At 37.4% G+C, this 27,902-nt stretch overlaps 2 protein-coding genes and 1 long non-coding RNA gene across 4 annotated transcripts; 2 read left to right on the plus strand and 1 right to left on the minus strand.

Annotated features, from left to right (window-relative positions):
- The first annotated feature begins 369 nt into the window (after positions 1 to 369).
- Positions 370 to 27,414, plus strand: LOC137076764 (uncharacterized). Of its 2 annotated transcripts, none has more exons than XR_010905266.1 (3): positions 370 to 434; positions 3,006 to 3,098; positions 27,295 to 27,414. It is a non-coding gene; the product is annotated as an uncharacterized lncRNA (long non-coding RNA). The 2 variants fall into 2 exon arrangements; XR_010905267.1 differs by having other exon boundaries at positions 27,299 to 27,361.
- Positions 4,009 to 6,111, plus strand: mespaa (mesoderm posterior aa). Its single transcript, XM_067451959.1, has 2 exons — positions 4,009 to 4,836; positions 5,881 to 6,111. Exons 1-2 carry the CDS (start codon positions 4,225 to 4,227, stop codon positions 5,971 to 5,973), a joined length of 705 nt encoding a protein of 234 aa, XP_067308060.1. The 5' UTR covers positions 4,009 to 4,224; the 3' UTR covers positions 5,974 to 6,111.
- anpepla (alanyl (membrane) aminopeptidase-like a) lies at positions 8,065 to 27,866 on the minus strand. The gene is made up of 19 exons (XM_067445188.1): positions 27,143 to 27,866; positions 25,211 to 25,353; positions 23,446 to 23,585; positions 23,181 to 23,307; positions 22,909 to 23,063; positions 22,714 to 22,827; positions 18,940 to 19,083; positions 18,771 to 18,836; positions 18,611 to 18,676; positions 18,337 to 18,518; positions 18,036 to 18,243; positions 17,906 to 17,961; positions 17,663 to 17,810; positions 17,426 to 17,517; positions 12,635 to 12,745; positions 12,045 to 12,212; positions 10,706 to 10,846; positions 10,049 to 10,127; positions 8,065 to 9,122 (listed from the first exon to the last, which is right to left on the minus strand). The coding sequence occupies exons 1-19, from the start codon at positions 27,742 to 27,744 to the stop codon at positions 8,970 to 8,972; spliced, it is 2,895 nt and encodes a 964-aa protein (XP_067301289.1). The 5' UTR covers positions 27,745 to 27,866; the 3' UTR covers positions 8,065 to 8,969.
- Positions 27,867 to 27,902: the final 36 nt, after the last annotated feature.

Here is a 27,902-nt window from a genome sequence, read left to right on the forward strand (position 1 = left end):
ACTGACCGCGTTCATCCTCGAGTTAAGTTTGTCTTTAATGTTTACAACGTGAATGTGACGACTGTTAGCTAAAATAAAAAATAAAAAAATAAACGTAGTTATATTGCTAATTGTAATATGAGGTTGGTTTATGGCATCCTTACCCCTAAAACTTGAATTTTATATTTTTTAATTTTGAAATGATTAGGGGTGTAGAAATGTAATTTAATGGGCCTATTATTTTTGGAATGTGTACCTACTTTATTATTATTTAGCCTACTTTATTAAGCAATGAACTCAAGACTAGATATAAAAAGTTTGGAATTAGGTATGAAATGGATATAAAACATGAAAGACAAGTACATTTTTAATTTAAGTCACTTTTTAATTGTCATACACAGTGTTTGCTGGAGTCAGACTTGGAAGTACAGAACATTGGCAGTGGCTGCAGTTATGTGAGTATGTGAGCAGTATTCAGTCATAGAGTATAGAATGTAGAATCTTCTGTATCATCGGTTTGTAATAAAACAACAGTAATGAGTCTGGACCACTGAAGTAGATATGTAAATGGTAGGTAACTCTATTCTCAAGAGGAAGGTGATAATACAGTGAAATAAGATGTGCTATGTAGATGCAATGCAACAATACATAACTGAAATTATGAAATATATTCCTGACAAAGGAAACATGACAACATCCTCATTGTACAACGTATATAATAAACTCACACTATAATACGAGCATATCAATATCCAGTGACAACAATTTTGTTGTAAGATTATGGTTGTTGTTTTTTACCATACCATTACTATGGTAATTCCATGTTGTTGTTGTTTTTTTGTACATACGCTACTACAGTAAGATATTTTTATTCTTTAGAAAATATGCATTAAAATGATTGAAAGTGACAGTAAAGACCTTTACGCTGATAAACAAAACAAAACAACATTTTATGGAAAAAAATGCTTTTCTTTTGAAGAAAGAATCTTAAAAAAAGCAGCAAAACTGTTTTCAATGTTGATTTAAGAAATCATTCAGCATTAGAATGATTTCTGAAGGATCATGGCACTGACTGAAGACTGGAGCAATGATGTTAAAACTCAGCTCTGAACTTTGATCACAGGAATAAATAACATTTTAAAATATTTTAAAGCAAAAAACTGGCACTATATATATACTAAATTAGTGTATTTCAGAAACAAAAGATCGTACCAACCCCAAAACATAGCATACAGTAGTGTATATCATGGCAATGGTTTTCTGGACTTGTACGCCCGTTGATATTCTTCAATGTTTTTATTTTTATTTCCATGCATCTTGGAGCACTCTGTAAATACTATGGTAATCATTCAGAATATATATCAAACTATTACCCTATGACTGACAAAGTTGTTTATTCTAAGCACTAATACATTCCCCAACATTCAGGCTCCCTCAGAAAACAATAGATTAAAACTAAGTATTTGGGCAAAACTATTCATAATGGGTCTGTACAACTTTTTGGACAATATTTCACCCTCATTAGATGTCTTTACATCTGTTTAAAATACGTAGGAATCCTGTAATTGTATTCCATGTAACTGTAAAGCTGTTGAATCTGGCACAAGGCTACATCATAATAAGCAAGAAATTGCTTTGACCTCTTGATGATCACAAATATTAGTTATTTTGTGTGTTGAAGTATATTACTAAACACAATGATCCTTCAGATGTTATGTGTATTCAGATGGTGACAATTGAAGCTTATTGTTGATAATGAAGTTCAACTGCATGTGAAAAGCAGTTCACGCCACTAAGTCTAGCCACAAATCTAGCTTTTGAGACCCCTCTCACATTACCTAATGTGAGTGAGCTGCATTTTAAATGCATAGAACAGTTGTATGTGAATTACAGTGTGTTGTGGGATTAGCCCACAAAGTTTATTTTGGCAGCTAATAAGGGATATTTGATGTGTAAATCCCAATGTCAAATACACACATTCAGCTCTTTCATCTTGGAAGGCAAATACACAATTAAAATGTGTGAATGTGTAACAATCACGTGTTAATCGGCTCATAATCACAAGGGTGTTAAACTAAGTTTAAGAGGAAATCCCCCAAATTAGGTTAGATGACACCCGCTCATTCTGGTAGGTTAGTCAGGTTTATCACATTTATTACATTTTAATGTCATATCTGCAATCTTAACTTTTAAAAAAAAAGATTTAATGGGGTTCTATATAGAACTAATTCATTAAATGGTCCCAAGATGGGAACCCCTGAAATGTTCTTTATATGAAGCAGACAGAACCATTTATGGTTCTATATAGGACTTTTTCTTCAAAGGGTACATTTACATGATAATGATATACTTAAAACAGAAACGTTGTTCCTTTTTGTGTACAGATGACACTGTTGTCCAAATGATCCCAGTTAGTTGAAAACAACTAAAAGCACTTTAGGCTATTATTCATTCCAACCCAGTAAAGAAACCCTACGCACATATTAGATGGAACACAATATGTATACGCATGATTTGGTAAATTTGGGGATAAATTGATAAATTTGGTGTATTTGTAGTTTACACAGATATAATAACAGTATAGTTTTAAAAAAACTTGCACTTTAAAACCCATTTTCAAAAGCCTGAGGTTTCAGGCCCCCAAAACTCTGTTGTCGCATAAACGAATTGACAAAACACATTCAAATGTTCCGTTTTTAGTTGAAAACAGTGTTGTTTAAACAGCCCCTAAAAGTGTACAATCATATGTGACTTCAAATAGCAGTAAAAACCAGAATGTCTGTCAGGCATAATGTTGAAATCCATGAGAACCTTCTGAACTAACACCTGTAAACATTTCTGAGGTGTAAACTCAAACCTGATTGGGAAACTACACAATCTTCTTGGTTAAAATTGACATTTAAAATAAAAACACACGTCAGTTGTAATCACATTTATTGAGTACATCGCTGAAACCTTTCAGATAACATTAAAATGCATATCATTTGTTTTTATGTCTATGTATATGTGTGTCTCTGTTGTTGCAGGAGTCAAATGTGACACTTCTGTTTGTGGGAACTGTGGTCACTGATCTCGTCCACCACCATCACCTGCTTTATCACTACAGGAGCACTAAGAAGGTGTCATATTCAGACTTCATGTCTAGCAAAGAATGTAATCAAAGTGGTGTTAATCATATTAACTTGAAGGAATGGGTGTGATGTGGTTGTTTTTCTCATGGTCCTCTCCACAGATAGAAAGCCAGATTTGCTGATAAACTATATTTTAACTCTATTGTTGGTAGAGCTACTGTGTTTGTCAGTCAGTGGAGAATTTGTAATCTGAGATGCAAACATCTCTGCACTGAATCAAACATGTTATCAGCACTGACTTTGAACTGTTCATGAGATAGAAGATGTATAAAAGGTCTTCATTATGGCTGGCAGCACTAAAGCAAAACTTCTCCATATGCTGTATAGATGCGACTAAAAAAACTGATCTGCATTTTAAACTCTGCCTTTGTACTGGGTAGTTTGCAATTAATATGGGCATTAAGATGTAGGTTCAAATGTTTATCTATAAGGGATTGTATTCCATTGTCTTTCAAGACAGAAGGGTGACAATGAATGAAGGGAAAGTGATGTGGTCAGTATTGCGTATATGTTTTTCAGTGTTTTTGACCACGTTTTAGTTTTTTTTTTTAGAATCCTTCGATGTGACAGTTGAATTTACAAGAGGAAGGGGAAGTGCTTTGATAATTAAAAAAAAAATCCATAAAAAATAAGAATTATCAATATTGATTTCAAGGTGACTTTAAGCCGTCCATCCATCCGTCCGTCCATCCGTCCGTCCATCCGTCCGTCCATCCGTCCATCCGTCCGTCCGTCCATCCATCCATCCATCCATCCATCCATTTTGATCTATCTATCCGTCCGTCCGTCCGTCCGTCCGTCCGTCCATCTATCTATCTATCTATCTATCTATCTATCTATCTATCTATCTATCTATCTATCTATCTATCTATCTATCTATCTATCTATCTATCTGTGCTTGGGTTGTTTCTGGAACTCACACCTCAGATCTGAGGCTGGAGAAGCTGCTTTTTCCCACAGACCCCCTACTTCTGGTGTCACTTCTCCTCTCAAGTACTGACTGGAATCCTCAGAGGTGCCAACTCGCACCTCACGGAGGATATATACAGGAGGAACATGGTCCACCAGAGCAACCCCAATCTCATTCAGCAGATACCTCCTCAACTCTACAGCCATGGATATCTCCAGCTCTGCTCTTCAGCTCCAAAACAGCAGCGCTTTCCTTTTAGACTGCGAGAACATTCTGGATCCGAGCAACGGCGTATCAGATGCGGGCTACTACAGCGCCGGCAGCAGCCTGTCTCCGACCTCTTCCATAGATTCCTGTGGCTTCTCCCCTCCAGCATACGCTTGCGGAGCAGGACAAAACACACTTCCGGTCTTCCCACTCGACAGCATCACCGCCCAGGAGAAGAACAAGGTCCAGCCACCCAAGAGAACCGGGCGGCCAAGGTCAAAATTCCCTGGCGTGAAGCGGGAAACCGCAAGTGAACGGGAGAAGCTGAGGATGAGGGATCTGACCAAAGCTCTTCATCACCTCAGGGCGTACCTGCCTCCATCGGTGGCTCCTGCGGGAAAAACCCTGACCAAGATTGAAACGCTACGGCTCACTATTCAGTACATCTCCTGTCTGTCTGCTCAGCTTGAACTCAGTGAAAATGAGGCAAACCGAGGAAATGATGAGGTCATCAGCCCGTCAACCATGTTTGACAACTTCAGCGCAACCCCTTCAGTTCCTCCAAGTTTACCAGCTCAGCAGTTTCCATCTATGACCTCGTATGATCAGGTATGTACAATACAAGCATGTTACTTAAAGGGTTAGTTCACCCAAAAATGAAATTGATGTTCCTCACCCGTAAGACCTCCGTTCATCTTCAGAACACAGTTAAAGATATTTTATATCTAGTCAGAGAGCGTATGCAAGTGTATGCACACTGTACTGTCCATGTCCAGAAAGGGAATAAAAACATCATCAAAGTAGTCCATATGTGACATCAGTTAGTTCATTAGAATCTCTTGAAGCATCGAAAATACATTTTGGCCAAAAAATAGCAAAAACTACGACTTTATTCAGCCTTGTTTGTTTTCAATCCTCAAATAAAGATTCAAACGGTCATGAATCAGCGTATTGATTTATGATTCGGATCGCCAGTGTCACGTGATTTCAGCATTTTGACATGCAATCCAAATCATAAATCAATCCGCTGTTTCATAACCGTTTGCATCTTTATTTGAGGATTGAACACAATCAAGGAAGAGAAGACAATGCTGAATAAAGTTGTAGTTTTTGTTATTTTTAGACCAAAATGTATTTTTCGATGCTTCAAGAGATTCTAATTAATTAACTGATGTCACATATGGACTACTTTGATGATGTTTTTATTCCCTTTCTGGACATGGACAGTAAAGTGTGCATACACTTGCATACGCTCTCGGACTAAATATAAAATATCTTAAACTGTGTTCTGAAGATGAACGGAGGTCTTACGGGTGAGGAACGACATTAGGGAGAGTCATTAATAACATAAATTTCACTTTTGGGTGAACTAACCCTTTAAATACTATTTATATACTATACATTTTTATTTTAGTTATTTTACTACATCAATTTAAAATAATTAAAATGAGAAACGTTTCATTGGCAAATTTGATTTAAAAATGTATTTTATTTCAACTAACAAAAATTCCTTTTTATGGTTTTATTTTTGGTTTTAGCTTTAGTTTACTATAATAATCCTGGTTGTAGTACTGTGTAAAAAACATAATTGACCATATTTTAATAATAATACAAATATATTTAATTAATTTTATCTGCATTTTATTTTTCCAGACTCAGAATCCAGTCGGAGGCGATTTCCTTTCATTCCCAGCTCAGGATTTTTGGTTTCCCCAGCAAAACAATTTCTTCCATGGACAGTGCTGATCTGATTCAAACAGACTGAAATCTAAAATCGGAATGCAAATATTAATTTGTACTATGTTTGTAAGATAATGAAAATTAAAGATTTTATTTTTATTTGTAAATATGTTTCTACAGCTATTTATATTTTTGTATGTTTAAAAATAAATTAATATTTATGTTGTTGTTTATTCCGGCAAATAAAGCCTTGGAAAATCTTACATCAATTGTGTGAGTAGTTTTTAACTTTATTTTCGAATGACTTCAATAGTGTGCCCTTTATACAACAACACAAACATTAAAGCAGCATCCTAACGAGAGACAGCTGGGTCATGGTCATTCCACGTTGTAATTCACATGTTTAAGGAAACACTCCTGCAGAGCGAGCATTAATGTGGGCAGGATAGTAAACTAACTCTCACAGGTGAGATCTTTTTATACCCCTCAGATTGTAAACAAAGCTCTGTGGGGCTCTTCCTCTGAAATGCAAGAGTCTGATACCTCTTTCAAGGAAATCTGCATTTCCCTTTAAACGGTCACGTTATGCGTGTCTTAATGCAACATAAACCTCTTATATAGTCACCATGAAATCAATTGAACAATTCTTTTGTGTGTGTGTGTGTGTGTGTGGCGTGAGGACAGGACACTCACATGAGACTGACCATTATAAAACCACAAGCATCCAATCAAATTAATTATTCTAGATAATCATAACTTCATCATTAAATCATAGCTGACTTAAAGTACCCATGCAGCATCAAGGTGGTGTGTTGAGTGTCTCATGATGCAACATCCATATCAGTATGCACAGCAAAAAAGCCTTGCTTGCTTTGTTAAAAAATATCATTAGGACCATTAGTGCTGTGAGTGACAGCTGTTTAGCAATGTCCATTTATGTCGTAAGAGGTGACAAGTCTGCAGCTGCTTTAAGACCCCATAATAATGAATCACTTCCTCACCCTCACTTCCTCCCATTTGTGCAGTCTTGTCTACTTCCTCTCTTGAGTCCCTAATGGCACAGAAGAATTAACTACGTTCATCTACTTAGAGAATCAACAAGTCCTGTATTGTTTTGATGTGCCCTTACATCTTGTCTCACGTTATTGGTGGTCCATTCCACTACCTTTTTAAGTAGTATGTGCAACATAAGTATTTTTTCCCAATAATTTTCTCAATAGATTTTAAAGCAAACATAAACACACCCACGCTGATATTCCTATCATAATGAGGACACTCATAATTGTACAAACTTTATATTCAATCCTCTATACCTAAACCTATGCATTGATTCCCGCAACAGAGCACACAAGTCCTAATAAAATATGCTGGGTTTTCATGTTTTATTAGAACTTTCCATAAACATTTTTATACTGTACAAACAGTATATTATATATCCCCTAACCCTAAACACAACCCTCAAAGAAAACCTTCTGCAGTTTTAAATTTTCAACAACAAAACATTTTTTTTTTTTACATTTATAAGTGGTTTTCCTCATGTGGACCAAAAATTTCCCACAATGTCAAAAAAAGAAAGGAAAAAAGGACTGGTGTTTTATCATACTTGTGGGGACATTTGGTCCCCATACCAAGCACACACACGTTGGGTTTTTATGTTCTATGGGGACTTTCCATGATTTTGATAGTGTACGAACTGTACATTCTATCCCCCTAACCATAAAAACAACCTTCATAGAAAACCTTCTGCAAAAAAAAAAAAAAAAAAATCATTTAATTTATAAGAGGACCAAAAAAAATGTCCCCACAAGGATTAGCACTTTGCATATTGACATCTTTGTGGTAAAATTACATATCACACACACACACACACACACACACACACACACACACACACACACACACACACACACACACACACACACACACACACACACACACACACACACACACACACACACACACACATTTGTTTTGTGAATTGTGGTGACATTCCATAGGCGTAATGGTTTTTATACCTTTCAAACCGTATCTTCTTTCCCCTAAACTGCCACTGCCCCTAAACCCATCACAGGAAACATTCTGAATTTTTGACTTTCTCAAAAAAACTTATCTTGTATGAATTATAAGCCTTTTGAAAAGTGGGGACATGGATAATGTCCTCATATTTCACCCTCTCCTTGTAATAACTATGTTATACCAATGTCATTATACACATTTGTGTCCTGAATATGTCACAAAAACAAGCACACAACACACACACACACACACACACACACACACACACACACACACACACACACACACACACACACACATGTTGGTCTATGTGGTTTACAGGGACTCTCCATAGGCGTAATGTTTTTTATACTGTACAAACCGTATTTTCTATCCCCTTACACTGCCCCTGCCCCTAAACCTACCCATCACAGGAAACATTCTGCATTTTTACTTTCTCAAAAAAACATCATTTAGTATGTTTTTAAGGCCATTTGAATTATGAGGACATTTGATATGTCCTCATAAACCACATTTATAGTGTAATACCAGTGTAATACCCATGTAGTTATACAAATTTGTGTCCTCATAAACCACATAAACAGGCTCACACACACACACACACACACACACACACACACACACACACACACACACACACACACACACACACACACACACACACACACACACACACACACACACACACACACACACACACACACACACACACACACACACACACAACAAATTACTAACTTTTAGATTTGAAGTTGAAATTCATAGTACAATATAATACTAGATTTTGATCACAGATATAGTTGATGTTTATTGCAAAATATTTAAATGCATACAAATATATAGGCCTTCATTATTTGAGTGAAAGAATACTGACTTCAGAATTATAAAAATACCACAAAATATCATCTAATTTATTCAAAGGTACAGACCAGCGGATAATCAGACTTCATTGTCTCTAATTTTCACAATATAAATATATATTGTAAAAGAGTAAAATATGAAAATATTGTATTCAAATATATAGAATATTTATAATGTGACTGCATTTAGACTGAGTGTTCAATCAGCCAATTCATCACTAGTGCTTTGTTTTCAGATATCCATTTAATGTTGGCTTTAGTCTTCTCAATGGCCTGTTGTATTGGCTCTGCGTTCAAATGAAAACCACTCGCTTCTATGTCCTCTTTGAATCGTTGTAACTAATTTGCCAAAGAAACGGGGGGAAAAGAGATAAATACTTCCAGCAAGTCAACTGTTAGGGCTACTACATATCTCAAAAAAGAAAAATAGAATATAACAAAACAACAAAACGTTCATTTTAAATATATATTAAAATATTAGACACTTCTGTTCAAAAGTTTGAGGTCTTTTTTTAAAAAATTAAGATTAGAAATAATTAGATATTACGAAAGAATATTTCATCCAAAAATGAAAAAAAAAAAAAAAAAAAAAAAAAAAAAAATCGCCCATGATTTACTCACCCTCATGTCCTCATAGGTTTATATGGCATTCTTCTTTCACACTAATAAAATCCGAGTTATATTAAAAATGCCCTGGCTCTTCCCAGCTTAATAATGTCAGTTTCTGTTTTGAAGTCCATAAAAGTGCATCTATCCATCATATAAGTACTACACACGGCTCTGGAGGGTTAATAAAGGACTTCTGAAGCGAAGCGATGCGTTTGTATGAGAAAAATATTCATATTTACCCCCTAGAGCCATGTGGGGCAGTTTTATGATGGATAGATGCACTTTTATGGACTTCAAAACAGAAACTGACATATTTAATATATTTAATATAACTCCTTTTATTCATCTGAAAGAAGAATGTCACATACACCTATGATGACTTGAGGGTGTGTAAATCTTTGGCTAATTTAAATGTCTGGGTCCACTAACCCTTTAATTCGATAATATAAATATAAAATACATTTAAAAAATATATTACAAAAGAAATTTCATATTTTAAATGTTAATATTGCATGTTTTTGATCAAATAAATTAGCAAGCTTCTTTCAAAAACATTAAATATTCATTCCAACCATAAACGTTTGAACGGCAGTGTATTAATATTTGTTTTGTATTTGACCCATCCCAAAGCAACCCCGTATTCAAATTGCACAAACCTGTTGCAGTTCAAATTTTGTAGAAAACTTTGTTGTGATGCCCCGAATCATACTTTCGAATAAGGAGCTTGAATCGTAACTATAGAGATCACATAACAGAAAAAGTCAGTAGAGAGTATAAATAATTAGGGGTGTAACAATATATAGTGTCACAATATATCGCAATACAAAAACGCGACAATATGTATCAGAGATAGTGACAATCTGTATTGTGTACAGTTCACCCAATATAAAAATTACCGTGTGAGAATTTTTTATGATTCTGAAAAAAATCAAGAGTTTTAGTGTCTAAAAAGTGGCACAAATAATTTTAAATATATCTAGTCAGTGTGCAAGCATATTTGTCTAAAAAAATCTATATTTTCATATTTTTAAAACATTTTTTTGTGTCAACATTGTCCTGTGCTTTAGGCTACCAACACCAGGTCAAAGCCTATTCATTTCCATCCCCTACAATACCAAATGTAGCATTTTAGCAGTTTTTTGTTAACCTGTTAGCATATGTCTTGGAGTACAGCATGTTGATACTCCAAGACAAATGCTAATATTGTATCGTGAGGTCAGTATCGTGATATGTATCGAATCGTGACATGAGGGTATTGTTACACCCCTAGAAATAATATGTGTTTTGCTGAAAGAAGTAGATGCGCTACTTACTCTTTAAATATATTTTCCCAGTTGGCTCTGACAAAGTCCCAAGCCAACGGCTGCCCTATTACATTGCCCGCAACATACACAATGACGTAGACAATGTCCTGCTTCCTGATCAGGTTGGGATTCATTGTGTATTCCAGGTACCTTTATATAAAAACAAAAGGCAATTAAATTAGTACATTACATATATCTTATTACATATATAAGTTGACTAGATAAACATTTAAAACAAATTCATTAAAGGTGCACTATGCAACTTTCCGTCCACTGGAGGGCAGCTATTCAAAACAAAGGCGTATTTTGATGACGCCAAGTGTGAGCGCAGTATCTTGGGAAATGTGGTCTTCACCTCACAGCCGGTGGAAAATAGGACTCAGGCAGAAATCATGTTCATGGATGCGGTTATTAACGTTACTGTAGTGTAAAACAGAGCAGGACAGAGTGATGTGGAGCTGAGCACGGCTGCTGGAGTGATTGTTATACAAACACACGGCTCGCGAGTTCCGGGACTTTTATTATGACGGAACGGGACACAGTCGCCGGGGCGCGCACTTCCGCTTTTTCCGGTCATGAGTATAAGGTAAAGCCAGCAGCTCTGTTTATCATATTAGATACATTTATTTAAATGTGTTTAAAATGATGTTATGACGTTACTCTGTGCGTTCGCTCGGCGCTGCTGTGTTCACACTGTTAAGAGAAAAGCACTTCTGCAGAATAAAACCAAGGGTAACGCAGATATGACACGATTGACAGGCGACTCGCTCAAACGCTATGCTGAAACGTCCCGGTCCTTAGTTAAAATAGCAATTTTCTCACAATTTACAAATAGTTGGAAACATCTGGGATATTGGTACTCAACTGAACAAAATATATAACACTGGCCTAGTGGTTTTTGGATATTTTACTGCAAAAATACTACATAGTGCACATTTAATATAAACTATGTTGTTCAAAAGTGTGATTTTTAAAGTCTTATGCTCATCAAGACTGCATTTGTTTGATTAAAATGACAGTAAAACAGTATTATTGTGAAATATTATTAACCATTTAAAATACCTGTTTTCTGTTTTAAAATATTTTTAAATGTAATTTATTCCTGTAGTACAAAGCTGAATTTTCAACATCATTAGTCACATGAGCCTTCAGAAATCCTTCTAATCTGATGATTTGCTGCTCAAAAAACATTCCATAGATTGACACATTATTAATATACTTAGTCACTTTTGACCAATGCAACTTTGCTGTATAAAAGTACTTTATTTTTCAATAAAAAAAAAAAATCTTACTGACCCCAAATGACAATAGTGTATATGTTCTTGTATGCAGTATATATAGGGCTCACCTTTTTAACAGCCAGGGCTCTTTAGTGCAGGATAGACCAAATAGCAGTTTATTTGTCTCTGCAGCAATAGTACTGTTCTTGAACATCTTCCATCCAAAATCCCACTCCTCAACACCGCCAGCAGCGATGGCATTACAGTACACAGTTTTCTTCAGATTTGGGGGAATTCTTGAGTGAATAAAATAAAATTGACATTAACTGAACAGAACCGAACCAGTTAAAGTGTTAAAGTGACTTGAATTGAAGTGATCAACAATTGATTGAACAGAACTAGAAAGATCTGAACTGAACTGACTTGAATTTAATTTAATTGAATGAAAAACTGATTAACTAAAATCACTGGAGTGAATAGACCTAGAAAGAGCCGAACTATAGCTACAGAGTTCAGTGTAGAACTGAATTGAATTAACTCCAATGAACAGAATGAAAATAACTAATTAGTGAACTGGCTTTAACTGAATTCTGAATGTAACTGAACTGAAATGAATCTCTGAACTGAGCTTCAAGTAAATTAGCAAAATCAGACAGAGCAGAACTGAACTGGAAGGAACCAAATTCAGATTTCGGGCTGAGAGAAATGGTTGTCATACGGGTTTCTGTCAGGCTTCTTCATCCATTGACTGTACCACATCCTAGTGAGCTCTGAACATCCTTTCACTCCAGTTTTGCAGGCCATTGAAATAGCATTCAGTTGGTTGTGTCTACAAACAGAATTCACACAAATCAAACAATATTTCAGTAACCTCCATCCCTAATATTTGTGCAGAATCAGAAGTGATACAAGCTGTCCCAGTTCAGAGGCTGCATCCTTTAAAGGACATGGACTTCAAATGCATTCGAAGGCTGCTAAGTTAAGACAGAGCGTTGTTAAATGGGATGGTCTAGCCTGCATAGGACTGTTCTTTTCACCTACCAACTGTAAAGCTGGATTCAAACTAGTTAAAGGGCGTTCCCACTACTGGTTGCCTACTAATGCTTGTGAATGGCATTCACGGATGTTGATCCATGTTGTAGACAACGTTTTCTTGCCACTACAAACAAACATTTTAGAAGAAAACATCTAAATATAAATGGAATCAGTACATAATGCCTAATATTAAAAGATATTAAAGAATATAAAAAATGCCTTTTGCCATTGTGGCTATTTATCTGCAGTAAAAAGGCAAATGTCGGTCTTCCTGGTCTCACAAAACCATTTAGGCTAGGAATCAGCACGGCGAGTACCACACGGAGACATAGATTTTGGCACAGTTGCTGACTGCCAACTTTGTTGCATTGCTGGACATGCCCCATCGAAGGAAATTGACTGCTCTCCATTGAAATGAATGGGATTGTGTCCATTTTTGCTACTTATCACTTGTAGTGTGAATGGGGCTTAACAGCTGCTGTTGACGATCAGTGGAGACGCTTGTTTTTTTTAGTTATAGGGTTCACATACTGTCTAAATATGTTCACCATTGTCCATTTCTGTGCATAATAAAAAGTATAAACTCCAAAAAATCTTAATAAGATATGTCAACATTTAAAACTGCTTTATTTATACAGTATATACTCCGATCAGGCATAACAGGTGAACAGGTGAAGTAAACAACATTGATTATGTGTGTCAAAGTTGATGTGTTAGAAGCAGGAAAATGGGCAAGGGTGTGGATTTGAGTGAGTTGCCAAATTGTAATGGCTGGACGACTGGGTCAGAGAATCTGCAAAACTGCAGCTCTTGTGGGGTGTTCCTGGTCTGCAGTGGTCAGTATCTATCAAAAGTGGTCCAAGGAAGAAACAGTGGTGAGCCAATGACAGGGTTATGGGCGGCCAAGGCTCATTGATGCACGTGGGGAGCGAAGGCTGGCCTGTGTGTTCCAATCAAACAGACGAGCTACTGTAACTCAAATTTCTCAATAAGTTAATGCTGGTTCTGATCGAAAGGTGTCAGAATACACAGTGCATTGCAGTTTGTTGCGTGTGGGGCTGCATAGCCGCAGACCAGTCAGGGTGCCCACGCTGACCCCTGTCCACTGCTATAAAATGCCAACAGTGGGCACGTGAGCATCAGAACTGGACCACGGAGCAATGGAAGGTGGCCTAGTCTGATGAATCACATTTTCTTTTACATCACGTTGTAGGAGCCATATTTAGAAAATCCAGATAAAAAAAGAGATTTGTTTAATTTATTTAATTTTATATTTTCTGTTTAATAACTGGCCTAACCTGTCCACGTGATTGGACTTGCTCCTCCTCCTTGACGCATGCGTCATTACGGTGCGAAAGTGCAGGTCTTAATAGAAACTGAGAGTCATTGAGTAGACAGGTGAGAGTGTGGAGAGCAACAGTTTCTTCAATCGCATGTTGATACAGATGAACGTTTATTGTCTTTGAAAGTTTAAAGTTTGTTTTGCTGGAAAGTAAACCGGAGAACGTAATCAATAAACCGCGACCCTTTATTGTTATGAATACATCTCTGTGCGTGCTTAGTAACGTGTGTATCGGGAGAGACTCCACCGCTTACCTCAAAGGGCTAAACAAATTGAAAAGGAAGAGAACAAGATTAGCCTGAACACACGTAGATGGACAGGTGTGTGTACGTTGCTTATCTGGGGAACACATGGCACCAGGATGCACTATGGGAAGAAGGAAAGCCGGCAGAGGCAGTGTGATACTTTGGGCAATGTTCTGCTGGGAAAACTTGGGTCCTGCCATCCTGGATGTTACTTTGACACATATCACCTACCTAAGCACTGTAGCAGACCATACACCCTTTCATGGAAACGGTATTCCCTGGTGGCTGTGGCCTCTTTCAGCAGGATAATGCGCCCTGCCACAAAGCAAAAATGGTTCAGGAATGGTTTGAGGAGCACAACAACGTGTTTGAGGTGTTGATTTTGCCTTCAAATTGCACAGATCTCAATCCAATCGAGCATCTGTGGGATATGCTGAACAAACGAGTCCGATCCATGAAGGCCGACCTCCCAACTAACAGGACGTAAATTATTTGCTGCTAATATCTTGGTGCCAGATACCACAGTCCACAGAACACCTTTAGGGGTCAACATGCTTCAACAGGTCAGTGCTGTTTTGACAGCAGAAAGGGGACCAACACAATATTAGGAATCATAATATTATGCCTGATCGGTGTACAGTATTTATGTCATTAGATATTTAGTTGAAACCCAGTACATAAGTGTCATCTGACCATTTAAAAAACGTTTGTCACTGGCACACAATGATTTCCTGGGTAGGCAAAGCCGCGAAGGACCCATCTGTTGTATCCTTTATTGCTCGGTAAATGAAGGACACATTTCGAGGCCGCATTTAAAGGAGACTTCAATTTGGAACAGCACGATGCAAGCAGCCTTCAAAAGATACAGTCTGTGAATTGGGACACACCATTAAACTCTCATATGTTATGAAACCTCTCTGACTTTAAAGGGGTCATTTCATATTTAACTTTTTTTTTCTTGCACTGAGGTCCACATATAGTGCATATACAGTGCAACAGCAATTATTCTGTTTATGACCACATTCCACTCCAACCCTTAGATTTAAACAAACAGTTGTTTTGCGGTTATGCCTACAGTATATGATTTTATGTAAACATCCTCTGCATGCAAAATTACTAGTGGGTTTGCACAAACGTTGACAGATTTCGTTACTTTTTACTCATATTTACCATACTGTTTTTGTAATAGTATATATTTCCTCATAACCTCAATGTGGTCATGTTAATGTCTAAAAATGGGTGGTCATGTCTTTTTGTGGTCAATCTGACGTCAATACAGAATGAGTTGCTTAGTTTCAGTTTAGTTTCAGTTTCACCTTTTTTGGAGGAAGTTTTCATAGTACGTTTAATTCGGGGTGTTCAATCTCGGTCCTGGAGGGATGCTGTCTGGCAGAGTTTAGCTCCAAACATGTCTTTAATTTCTTTCTTCTGTTAAAAACCAAAGAAGATATATATAAAAAACAAAATTTGGCAATCAATAAGTTGATGGTAGCCATTAATCTTCCATAGTAGGAGAAAAAATACTATGGTTAATGGCTACCGTCAACTGTCTGTTACTAGCCTGACAAGCCAGACCCACATCAAGATGTTTGGTCTGGAAACTCACCATAGACAGGGCTCAATCCGAGGGGCGGGATAAACGGTTGTCTTTCAAACTCCCTCTGCACGCGATAGGATAGTGCTACACCAACCAGAGCAACGAAGGTCAAACAGAGCTTGTTGATAGATTAAACATTCGCCGTATCCGGTCGGCAAAACTCCGAACACATCTTCCCTTTTTAAGAATGACTTCAGTGCCGTTCTTTGTTCTTTTCTCAGAGAAAATCTTAACTCCAAGTCTTCCAGAATCGCAGTCAAAGCTGATTCGAAAGACCGCCGTTCGCCAGTTTCTGTGTTTACTAGAAGCACGCAAACGCAACTCGGCCATCGTCATTATGGTCCCGCCCATTGACTCTATACACGATGTGATTGGCCCGTCCAGAGGGAGGCGAATACAGCTCAGAAGGTTATTGAGAGTTGCTAGACGACACTCGCGGGCAGATTAAATTTGCTGCCGCTAGGGTGCGTCTAGATTTCTAGGCTAGTCTGTTACCAACATTATTTAAAATATCTTCTTCGGTTTTTAACAGAAGAAAGAAACTATTTGAGTGATGACAAAATTTTCAGTTTTGGGTGAACTATCCCATTAACACTCCTGCCTAGAAGCTTCTAGTATGTAGGGATGTACCAGCCTGAAGCCTAATTCCAAATTCGGAAAGGCATGCCCCAAAACGAAAATGCCTAAGCTTGCTGTGGTAGTCTGTAACATTACAATACACCAGATTTCACTTGTCACATGACAATAGTAAGGAGGATTACTGACAGACCGATGTCAGATCATTTGGTGCACATCCTGAACGTCCTTGAAAATGTTTTATCTTCCATTCTGGAGAAAGCGGTTCAAATCCAACTAGGAGCGGGTTGAGTAGGACCAGAGGGGATCTGCACTTCAAATTCTACTCGGAAATAGTTGAGCATCTGATCCGAGTATCTTTGGAATACTCATTTCAACGTACTATGATTTTGAACAAACCAATTCTAATTTCGAATACTATTTAGGAAAGATAGTATGCTAATTGCGACAGCATTTGAATAGCTGGTTAACGTGTGTTTAATTGGGGTTGGAGCAGAACTATACAGGACAGTGGCCCCTCAGGAGCACAACTGGACACCCCTGGTTTAACACTTATCTCTTTAAGATTTTTACATCCTGTTGTTTGAACAATTTGATTTCTTATGATGCGACCCCTTTAAGATTCTTCTGTGTTAATAGTTAAAGTTATAACTGTGGTGTGTAACTAAAATAATATTTAGAATAGACTGTGAAAAGAGGGAATATTGTATTTACTGGTCCATATATCCTGGGGGTTTCTGAGTCCAGTTTGATGTGATGACTCGGAAGTGATCAAAAAGAGGTTGCACTTTTGTACGCAGATAAGTCTGGAGTGTTCAAAAAAGAAAAGAAATGGATACATACACAAGCACATCTTGTTATTTACATTTCTGAATGAACATTCTCTGACTCTGGGTATTGAAAATGATTCAAAATTTAGAATGCATTTATATAAATATATATAAAATTTACCTGCAAAGGTCCATAAACTTCTGATCGGTCAAACATGAGGAAAAAGTAGTTCATATTTCTTATGGCAGCTTCCCATGGTATGTACTCCTTCTCCTCAGAGAGATACTTAGTTGTTCTCAGAGCCAGAATTATGCTGATTATCTCGGCCCTATGAATGATCACATTCAGATGATGAATTATTTAATTATTTTGAGCAAATTAATTATGACCATCGATTAAATGTTTTTGGAGCAGAGAGCTTACTTCACCAAATTAAATGCATCATCGATGAGCTGGCCCCTATTAAGAACTGAAATAACCTATGTGTAAAGAGAGTAATATGTATAGTAAATGTAATGAGATACTTAATTAAATATAATAAGGATATACTCACTTTATGATCTGAAGTCAGTTGTGTAAGAAGACGTTCCCAGTTTTGGGAATCATAATTAACCCTGTAGTATCCTACGACATTCAGGTTGGCCAAAACCCAGTCAGTATCTGTCTTCATGGGTTCATATAAATCAGTTTTATTAAGCAGCCAGAGCTGACCCATGTTACGGCCACTCTTCATCCATGTGATTGGCACAAACCATTCGTAACTGCAATTATTTTTGAAGATGCACACAGTGTACATTAAAACAAATTATGAAACAGGACATGGCTCTGAACTAATGTTTTCAGGGTAAACATACTTGTAGACCGATGGCACGATGCTGTCTACTGCTGCCTCTGGGTCTATCAGGAAGTGCTGCTGAGAAATTCGTCCTGTTTGAGTGTCAATAGTTACTACAGGGAAACCCATCTGAAGAATCCAGCGATTCATTATTTGATCTATTGTGTCTGGTAGCTGGATGTTTGAATCTGCGTCTACAACCTAAAAAAAATATTTGACACAAATCAAGTTATGGCTGATAATCAAACACACCTAATATTTAAGTAATCCATTCCATCAATTTTGTAACTTACTTCCTGCAGTTTTTTCCAAAGATCTGTGTACACAGTGTTGTTGTATGCATACTCATTCAAGTAGTTCTGTGAAAATGATGTAAAAGAAAAAGTCATACGGTCAAACTAATGCATCATAAAAGCTCAAGCTTTAAAACATCAAAACATTTAATATACATACATGAATTCCTTTAATAAAGACAGGCTCTGACAGAAACTCAGACAGCATTCTCAGTACTGCAGCCCCCTGCAGCGACAAAGATTTATCATTACTCGTAAAAAAATTTACGCAATATAACACCACTTAATACTAGTGTCATTTCAAATTGTATTTAGCACATGATGGAAACCTTGCTATAAGTGATGACATCAAATAGCCCATGGATGTGCCATGGTGTGAAAATTTCATCCTCTCGCGAGGTCAGCGGGTGTGAGTAAACAAGAGCATCGGCTGCAAATGCCCTCTGAACCTGCTGCAGCACCATGAGATCTTTCTGAGAGGAAGAGAAAAAAGAACGCTAACTTGCTATACATTTGTTATACAATATATAATTTTATATATAATGTGTGTAAAAAAAAATAATAATAATAATATATATATATATATATATATATACCTAAAGAACCTAAAGCATTATAAGCTCAAGCAGCGCGAGCGGAAAGAAATACTAATAAAGCAGAGCACGTCAGTTATCGTGCAGAACATACAGGTCCTTCTAAAAAAAATTAGCATATTGTGATAAAGTTCATTATTTTTCATAATGTAATGATAAAAATTCAAATTTCATATATTTTAGTATATTTTAGATTCATTGCACACCAACTGAAATATTTCAGGTCAAAATCTCAAAAAATTTGCATATTTCATCCGACCAATAAAAGAAAAGTGTTTTTAATACAAAAAAGTCAACCTTCAAATAATTATGTTCAGTTATGCACTCAATACTTGGTATCCTTTTGCAGAAATGATTGCTTCAATGCGGCGTGGCATGGAGGCGATCAGCCTGTGGCACTGCTGAGGTGTTATGGAGGCCCAGGATGCTTCGATAGCGGCCTTAAGCTCATCCAGAGTGTTGGGTCTTGCGTCTCTCAACTTTCTCTTCCCAATATCCCACAGATTCTCTATGAGGTTCAGGTCAGGAGAGTTTGCAGGCCAATTGAGCACAGTAATACCATGGTCAGTAAACCATTTACCAGTGGTTTTGGCACTATGAGCAGGTGCCAGGTCGTGCTAAAAAACAAAATCTTCATCTCCATAAAGCTTTTCAGCAGATGGAAGCATGAAGTGCTCCAAAATCTCCTGATAGCTAGCTGCATTGACCCTGCCTTTGATAAAACACAGTGGACCAACACCAGCAGCTGACATGGCACCCCAGACCATCACTGACTGTGGGTACTTGACACTGGACTTCAGGCATTTTGGTATTTCCTTCTCCCCAGTCTTCCTCCAGACTCTGGCACCTTGATTTTCGAATGATGCAAAATTTGCTTTCATCTGAAAAAAGTACTTTAGACTACTGAGCAACAGTCCAGTGATGCTTCTCTGCAGCCCAAAAGTGGCTTGGCCTCGGGAATGCGGCCCTTGTTGCCCATTTCCTGCACACGCCTGTGCACGGTGGCTCTGGATGTTTCTACTCCAGACTCAGTCCACTGCTTCCGCAGGTCCCCCAAGGTCTGGAATCGGTCCTTCTCCACAATCTTCCTCAGGGTCCGCTCACCTCTTCTCGTTGTGCAGCGTTTTTTGCCACACTATTCCTTCCCACAGACTTCCCACTGAGGTGCCTTGATACATCACTCTGGGAACAGCCTATTCGTTCAGAAATGTCTTTCTGTGTCTTACCCTCTCGCTTGAGGGTGTCAATGATGGCCTTTTAAACAGCAGTCAGGTCGGCAGTCTTACCCATGATTGCCATTTTGAGTAATGAACCATGCTGGGAGTTTTTAAAAGCCTCAGGAATCTTTTGCAGGTGTTTAGAGTTAATTAGTTGATTCAGATGATTAGGTTAATAGCTCGTTTAGAGAACCTTGTCATGATATGCTAATTTTTTGAGATAGGAATTTTGGGTTTTCATGAGCTTTATGCCAAAATCATCAGTATTAAAACAATAAAAGACCTGAAATATTTCAGTTGGTGTGCAATGAATCTAAAATATATGAAAGTTTAATTTTTATCATTACATTATGGAAAATAATGAACTTTATCACAATATGCTAATTTTTTGAGTAGGACCTGTACATAGCCTACATTCTTCTCGGGTGAGAAAATGCGCCACTGACAGACGTTGTGGAGACAAAGATAACGGTTAAGTGAAGTTTAAGTGAAGTACTTGTAAAAAGTACTTGTTTTCTGTTCATAAACCCTCGATGAACTTTAAAGGAAGCATTTGTCTCAAGAATGTCGAGATCATTTTGTTGTCATAAGTTATCTCGCTCTCACTCGGGGTACAGATGTGCTTTCCTACACTCGTGAATGCAGTGATCGCTGTCTTTCCTCATTCCACTGGTGTTTGGATGTCATGTGATTCTTGTTTGTGGTGGTGATATTATAATGACTCGGTTTCAGTAATTGATTTCATCAAAAGTAACTTCATCAAAAGTGACATCTTTTTGTAAGATCATTTTCAATTTTCATCTAAGTAATTCTAAACATTGCAAGGCAGACGACGACATCGTGATCAAATACACTTAACTTATTAACCCGCTCCACAGCGCCACCCAGTGGATTTAGTTATAACTGCGAGATTTAGAGGGATTTATCATGGATTCAGTGCATTTATAGCCAGCAAATCAACTCAGTAAAATTCGAATAGTGTTTATAGTGTTCGAATATTAATTACAGATCGAATATTCGACTATTCGAATATTTGTGCACACCCCTGATTTTAATCACGTAAATTCATCCCCGTCTCAGGAAAAACATGAAAATAAGTGACAGGTGAACTCGGAGAAGAATAAAGTAAACTATATAGTAACTTATAAATTCTTATATGAATAAAACACAGTCAAATTATAAAGAAAGGATTGTTATTGCCACTTCCATAGACATCAGAGTGTTTTCGCTGCTACTTATGTGCATTTAAATGTCTGAAACCTAAAATAAACATGATGTAGTTGAAAACACTGAATCGTTGTGATATGTGACGAGCGTTGAGAGCGCCTGTCTCTGGCTCAGCGCCAGCCAAAGCGCCGAAGCACATTTGATGGCACCGAAATCTGCGTTCTGATTTGGTCCAGTACATACTGTTTCTGTACCCAACCCTAATCGTTTCCATGTAAACCATATTAAGCTACAAAAAAGCGAATTTGTGAAAACAGCACCGTCATGCACGTGCATATTAAATGTTCAGTCTGAAGGCGCAAAGTCGTCTCCATTAGCTGAAAGTCTGATGCATATGGGCTACTTTTACGGAAACACTTCACGGTAACGACGTGTGTGCTACGTTCTTTAACGGTCCGCCTGTTAACAAATCCCATGATGCCAAACTCCCTTGTGGAAGAAGAACGCTGTTGTGTTTACAACTGTGACAATGAGCGTTTGCCATGATCATCTAATTGCTGTATTTACAAAAGTAGGCTATGTGAAGTTTGCGGCTCGATTCTTGCAGTAAATTTCCACGGGATCTAAACATGACACGGAACAAATCAAACTTGATTAGTTGTGTTACATGGTGTCCAATGAAAGCTGTAAAAGAGTTCAGACGTCTGCTGTCAGTCTGAAGGTACGGCTACGCGAGACTACGCATAGAGACTTTGCCAATTACTTTGCTGACATCCATAGGTTTTTAGACGTTTTCGTGGATCCGTGTGAAGGGGCTCGTTTTGACAACGTTGTTGTCTGTACGCCAAAAATACAGAGGAAAGACTTTTCCGATTTTTGTACATTGTTTTTGTATAAATGTACCATTTGCATTTACTGGCCACCTGACCCGTATGGAAAGCAACAGAAAACAACCAATGGCAGTCTGAAACGTCATCTGCGTAAAGGACCGATCTTAGATGCATTAGGGAGTTTGTAGTAAAGTCAAATCGAGTCTTTTGATTCCTACTGTATTGGTATTGTGCTGCTATTTCGTGAGCATAAAAATGATCCTTATAAACTTGGTGAATTGTGAAAACATACTTACCATATTCCAGGTGGGCTCAGCATAATCAGCTCCAAGATATGACATATAACTCGCAAAGCCCTCGTTGAGCCACAGGTCGTTCCACCATCTCATGGTCACAAGGTTCCCAAACCACTAAATTCATTATTGTCAACGGTTAAATGAATTAGATAATTATAAAGTCCACTGTTTAAACATACCACATAGTCCACATACCATGTGCGCAAGTTCATGTGTGATAACAGTGGCCACCCACTCTTTATCTTCATTAGAGGATACTTCAGGATTGTAGAAAAGAGATGTTTCTCGGTATGTGATCAGGCCCCAGTTTTCCATTGCTCCAGCAGAGAAATCAGGCAGTGCGATTTGGTCTAGGGATAGAAAAGTAATAGTCTGACTGGCTTCCCCCCAAATGGCCCCCCAGTGTTTATGAATGTTACAGATTGAGACACAAAGTTTGGAAAGAACTTGCTTGTTTAAACTCTCACCTGATTTGGATAGGGGGTATTTGATGTTGAAATAGTTTTCGAAATAGTTCAAAATAGGGAATGTCACATTAAGGGCGTAATCTCCCTGTCCATCCTCAATGGCTTCTCTACGTCCCCAGATTCTGACCTAAAAAACATGTTTTTTTTAATGCATTTGTTGGAAAAATACATGACGTAATAAATTGAATACACATTTTTATTTAGTTGTCTGCATTTGAAAGACTTGTATAAAAGGAAAGGAAAGAAATGGAGTGAGAATATCTACCAAAACATTGGCCTCTCGTGGGGATTGTATGTTGATAAATTCACTGACGACGAAGGCCAACAGATATGTCGACATTATTGGAGTTGGCTCAAATGTGGTCTGTAAAACCTCTTGATTATCTATGGTGAGGCTTTTAGTGCCTAGAAACATGAGTGAAGAATTCAAATGTCTACAGATAAATCCATGCAATAAGGTTTGGGGTCTATAAGATTTGTTTTTTTTTTAAGAAGTCTCTTTTGCTCACCTATCAGTCTGCATTTTTTTGATCAAAAATACAATAAAAAGTGTACAATTATGAAATAATATTACAACTTAAAATGTGAAATTTCTTATTATTATCAATGTTGAAAACAGTTACTTATCAGCACGTTTCTTGCTATGGAGAGTTAGACAGATGTAACCGAAACAACACCCTTTACAGTTCCTCCGGAGCCAAAACAATGAGCTTATGCTGCTTCATGCTATAACTAATGTAATTTGGAAGAGATGGAATCCCATGACATTATACTCAAGAGTGGTTTGTGATTCAGATGTATGCGTTTCAATGGCAACAATCAATGCCGTAATGAATGTGCAGCAGTCAGGTGGCACAGGTCAGTGCTCTTTAAGTCGTTTATGTTCATTATTATTGTAATGTTATGTGCTTTGTGACATGAGGTAGTTTAAGGGCGTCTCTCATGAAGCTTTGTTCCCTGCTGTGCTCATGTTTTGGAGGAGGCTTTGGAGACGCTCTGAAGAGAGGGTGGGATCTTATGCTTTCAGACCTTATCCCTTTAATAGCAGCGCTGTGAGGGATAGACTTATATGGCATCCGCTGTATAAAGCTCAGAGATTACTTACAATTTTCCACAGTTCATGGCAGTTCATTGTCATGACACTGCTCTAAATAAGGTCTATAGCTAGCTTTGAAAGCATAAGATCCCACCCTACCTTTAAAACCGCTATTAATATGTTTGTGGGAACCTTTATATATTGTTGTTAGGTTTCTTTGATGAATAGAAAGTTCAAAAGAACAGAATTGATCATATTAAAAAATGTATTTACTGTCACTTTTGATCAATTTAATGCATCATTATTGATCCAAATGAATGATTTATCGTGCTGTATATTTTATTAAATCTTACTGACCCCAAGAAGCTATAGTAAAAAAATTATTGACAATAATAGTTTCTCGTCAGTGCTTATATAACACTGTTGCTGGGAAAAATATAGTAAAGTGTCAGTAAGTGATTAAAGAGCAGGTTATAATCACACTGAACAATCAAGGCTACGATTATACAACTTTGGAAAAACTTCAGTCAAGCTAACTTAATTGGTAAGGTCTAAACTATTTTAAAAAGTCTTTCAGATTGGCAATATGCCTTCGACTTCAAAAGACTTGAGCTCAGAATCTCTGATTGATATACTGTGTCTTACTGTAAAGTCCATGATGCAGATCCTGTGGTTTAAGCCTACTATTTTTTATTAAATTAATGTATTTTTTTATAAGATATGCATCCAATTGAATCTAGAAGCATATGCTTAATGTCATAATTGACATGATTTTCATAATTTATTAAATATTTATTTCAGAAAGGTATTTTAATTGTGCAAATTGTTTAATGTGTCTCAAACACAATCAAACCCTCAGTATAGAAGCATTTGCAAATGGTCTATGGATAATGTCAAGCTATATTGTCAAATATTTTCTAGGATTATTAATAGAAAATACTATCATGTCCTCATTACGGAAGCTATTACATTTGTCATTGATGTGCGCACTAACCCAGATCCATGCCATTAGCAAGGGCCACAGTTCCTGGAGGATGTAGGAGAGTCAAATGGAACACGGCCTTCATTGACGGCTCATCAAAGCAGGGGAAAGTGTTCCGGGCTTCAGTGGGCTGCATTTGAGTAGTGGCAACAACTCTGCCAAAAGGAAAAGTTAACTTAGTTAAGTGTGTAAGAACTAGCAGTGTGATTTAAATAGTCTTCACAAATGTCTTGTTCAGTATTGTAATTCAAGGTAATTCATAGGGAAACGTCTTGTTATTCAAAAACTATGAAAATATACAGCAGTGACTTGCGGTTCATGAGATCTAGAGCTATTTTAACCCTTTGTGGTAACAATGCATTTCTACTCATTTCCTTGTTCAGAAAACAATACAATAAATTGCACTATGGGCAGGACTTAAGCTAGCCAATGATGTGCTGTTTTAAAGTCAAATGACTTTCCCTCACTGTCACCCTCACCTCAATTGGAAGACAATCTGTTGAAGTGCTCCAGAAATTGCTCTATTAACCTCTTTCTAATTTCTAAACCTCTCTTCTCAATGTTTTTTGTTTGTTTATATTTTTCTTTGACACGTAAATTAGATATTTAAATTCACTAATCAAATGTGTATGTCAATGCTGCACTGCAGTGGATTTGCAGTAGTGTATTTCCCTAGGATTTTTTAAAATATAGATGTAGGATCAACAATATAATTGCAGTTATTTGTTAATTTAAAGTGTTTATTGTGTTTATGTATAATTAACAAAATTATTTCTTATTTTCAGAAAACGAGTACAGCAATATTTCACGGAAAGGGCAATAGGAAGAATGCAGAGTTATCTCTTTGTGATGAGAGTGAGGATGAGTTTTGAAGATGAGTTAGCCATTTTGAAGGTTAAATGAGGGATTTTGGGTTCCATGAGTCCCAAGTATATACATTTTTTAAATTCAAATTTCAAAATAAATGTGCATTTAAATAGATTTTTTTAAAAAAAAAACTGCAATTTTGTATGATTGAAGCTATTTCATGTAATAAAAACTTATTTGAAAAAATATTTAGTGTTTAGAACATAATGCATATAGAGGGTTAAACTTAAATATTTATTTCCCTAATGTTTTTAAATTCAAAAAATATTTTTAAAGATACATGTCTGTTCTCCAACTCAGTCACAGGCCCTGTCTCAAATGGCACACTTCATGTGCACTTTCGGTCTTGTAGACTTACAATGGCCATTGCGTGCGCGTGTCCGTTAAGTCCACAAGACCGTAGGGTGTCCCATTCGTCATTTAAGCTTAAAGAAGTGTGCTCGTGAACGCCCCCTTTGTGGCTGCTATGCGCTCTCGATGCACATTTTAGCTGAGCCCGCATGTTTGCGATCTACGCAGAGAACTTCTACCCGGCAGTCAAAGCGGCATTACGTCGTGAAAGTGAGGACTCAGAGGAAGACCGTGAGGGTTTAGGGTGCCATTTGGGACAGGGCCACAGTAATCCAGTAGCAGTGGCTTTGGAAGTGGCCTTACAGGGCAGTGAAGCATTCTGGGAATTGTAGCCTTTCATCCCCATGAGACAAAAACACATTTTCTGTCTTTTCTCAGTCTAGAAGGCACCAAATCCAAAAATAATTTCACATTTCTACTATGCTGGTCACCATTGATGACCCAGTTTAAATACAGATTCATCTTCCTAGCGCTGACCCCTTTAATGAAATAAATAATTGTCAAATACCTTCTAAAATACTGGGATTATATTAAAATTAAATATAGTTTATTTTAATTATATCATTTATGAAATTCTTATTATATTATATATATTTTTTATTACGTAATCAATTAATTAGTATAATACATTGATGCTGATTACGAAAGTGTTGATGTGAAAGTGAAAATGCTGACATTTCAATCTCTTCTTACCAAACTAAATTCAATAGTAATTACACGTCTTACTTTTTCACGGCATTTTCTTCGTATTCACTTCTGTAAAATCCGCCCAGGTCATCTGATAGCTCTCCACGAAATTTTGTGAAGAGCCAATAGGATTTTCCAACTTGTAGATTTCCATTCAGTTGAATCACCATATACTGGGTTTTTGTTTCAAGCCAGGTTTTCTGTATGGCCGGAGCGTTTGTCCCTCCCAAACCCGTAAGTTTCGCATGGTGCATCTCGGACGTCAAGGTGAAGTTCAGTTCATTGGAATGAATAATGATCAGGTTGGTCTCCTTCATGCACTTGAATGCCACTCCAGATTCCCCAGTGAAAATGTACATGCCCTGCTCATCCGGCACCAACCGGGGCCAAAGCGTCATATTGTAGTACTCAGGACGAAGGGTGTCAGGCAGTCTGTACTTGTCCCAGGGGTCGTTTGATGGTGCTGAGGTGCTGGGTACTGTGGTCGTCACCACATGAGTCCCGTCTGTGCCATTTAGCTCGTTTTTCCTTTTCTCTTGACTGTAGACCACTGATAAAGCGAGGATGGTGAGCACGGCCCCGATGCTCAGCCCAAGTAGTACATACCCTATGGGCTTACTGATATAAAAGCCTTTTCCCATGACTGCAGAGTTAGAATGAAGTCTCAGGAGATGTTGTGAGGAGAGATACAGGAGTCAAGGACAGGATCAAGTCTATCTGGACAGTCTTGAAGTGTGTGTGATTAAATAGTGCTGACTGTGATGAATCACGCTGCGGTCGCTTTACCAGTTCTGTGGAA

Source organism: Pseudorasbora parva, chromosome 1, assembly GCF_024679245.1.
Source record: "Pseudorasbora parva isolate DD20220531a chromosome 1, ASM2467924v1, whole genome shotgun sequence".
NCBI lineage: Eukaryota > Metazoa > Chordata > Actinopteri > Cypriniformes > Gobionidae > Pseudorasbora > Pseudorasbora parva.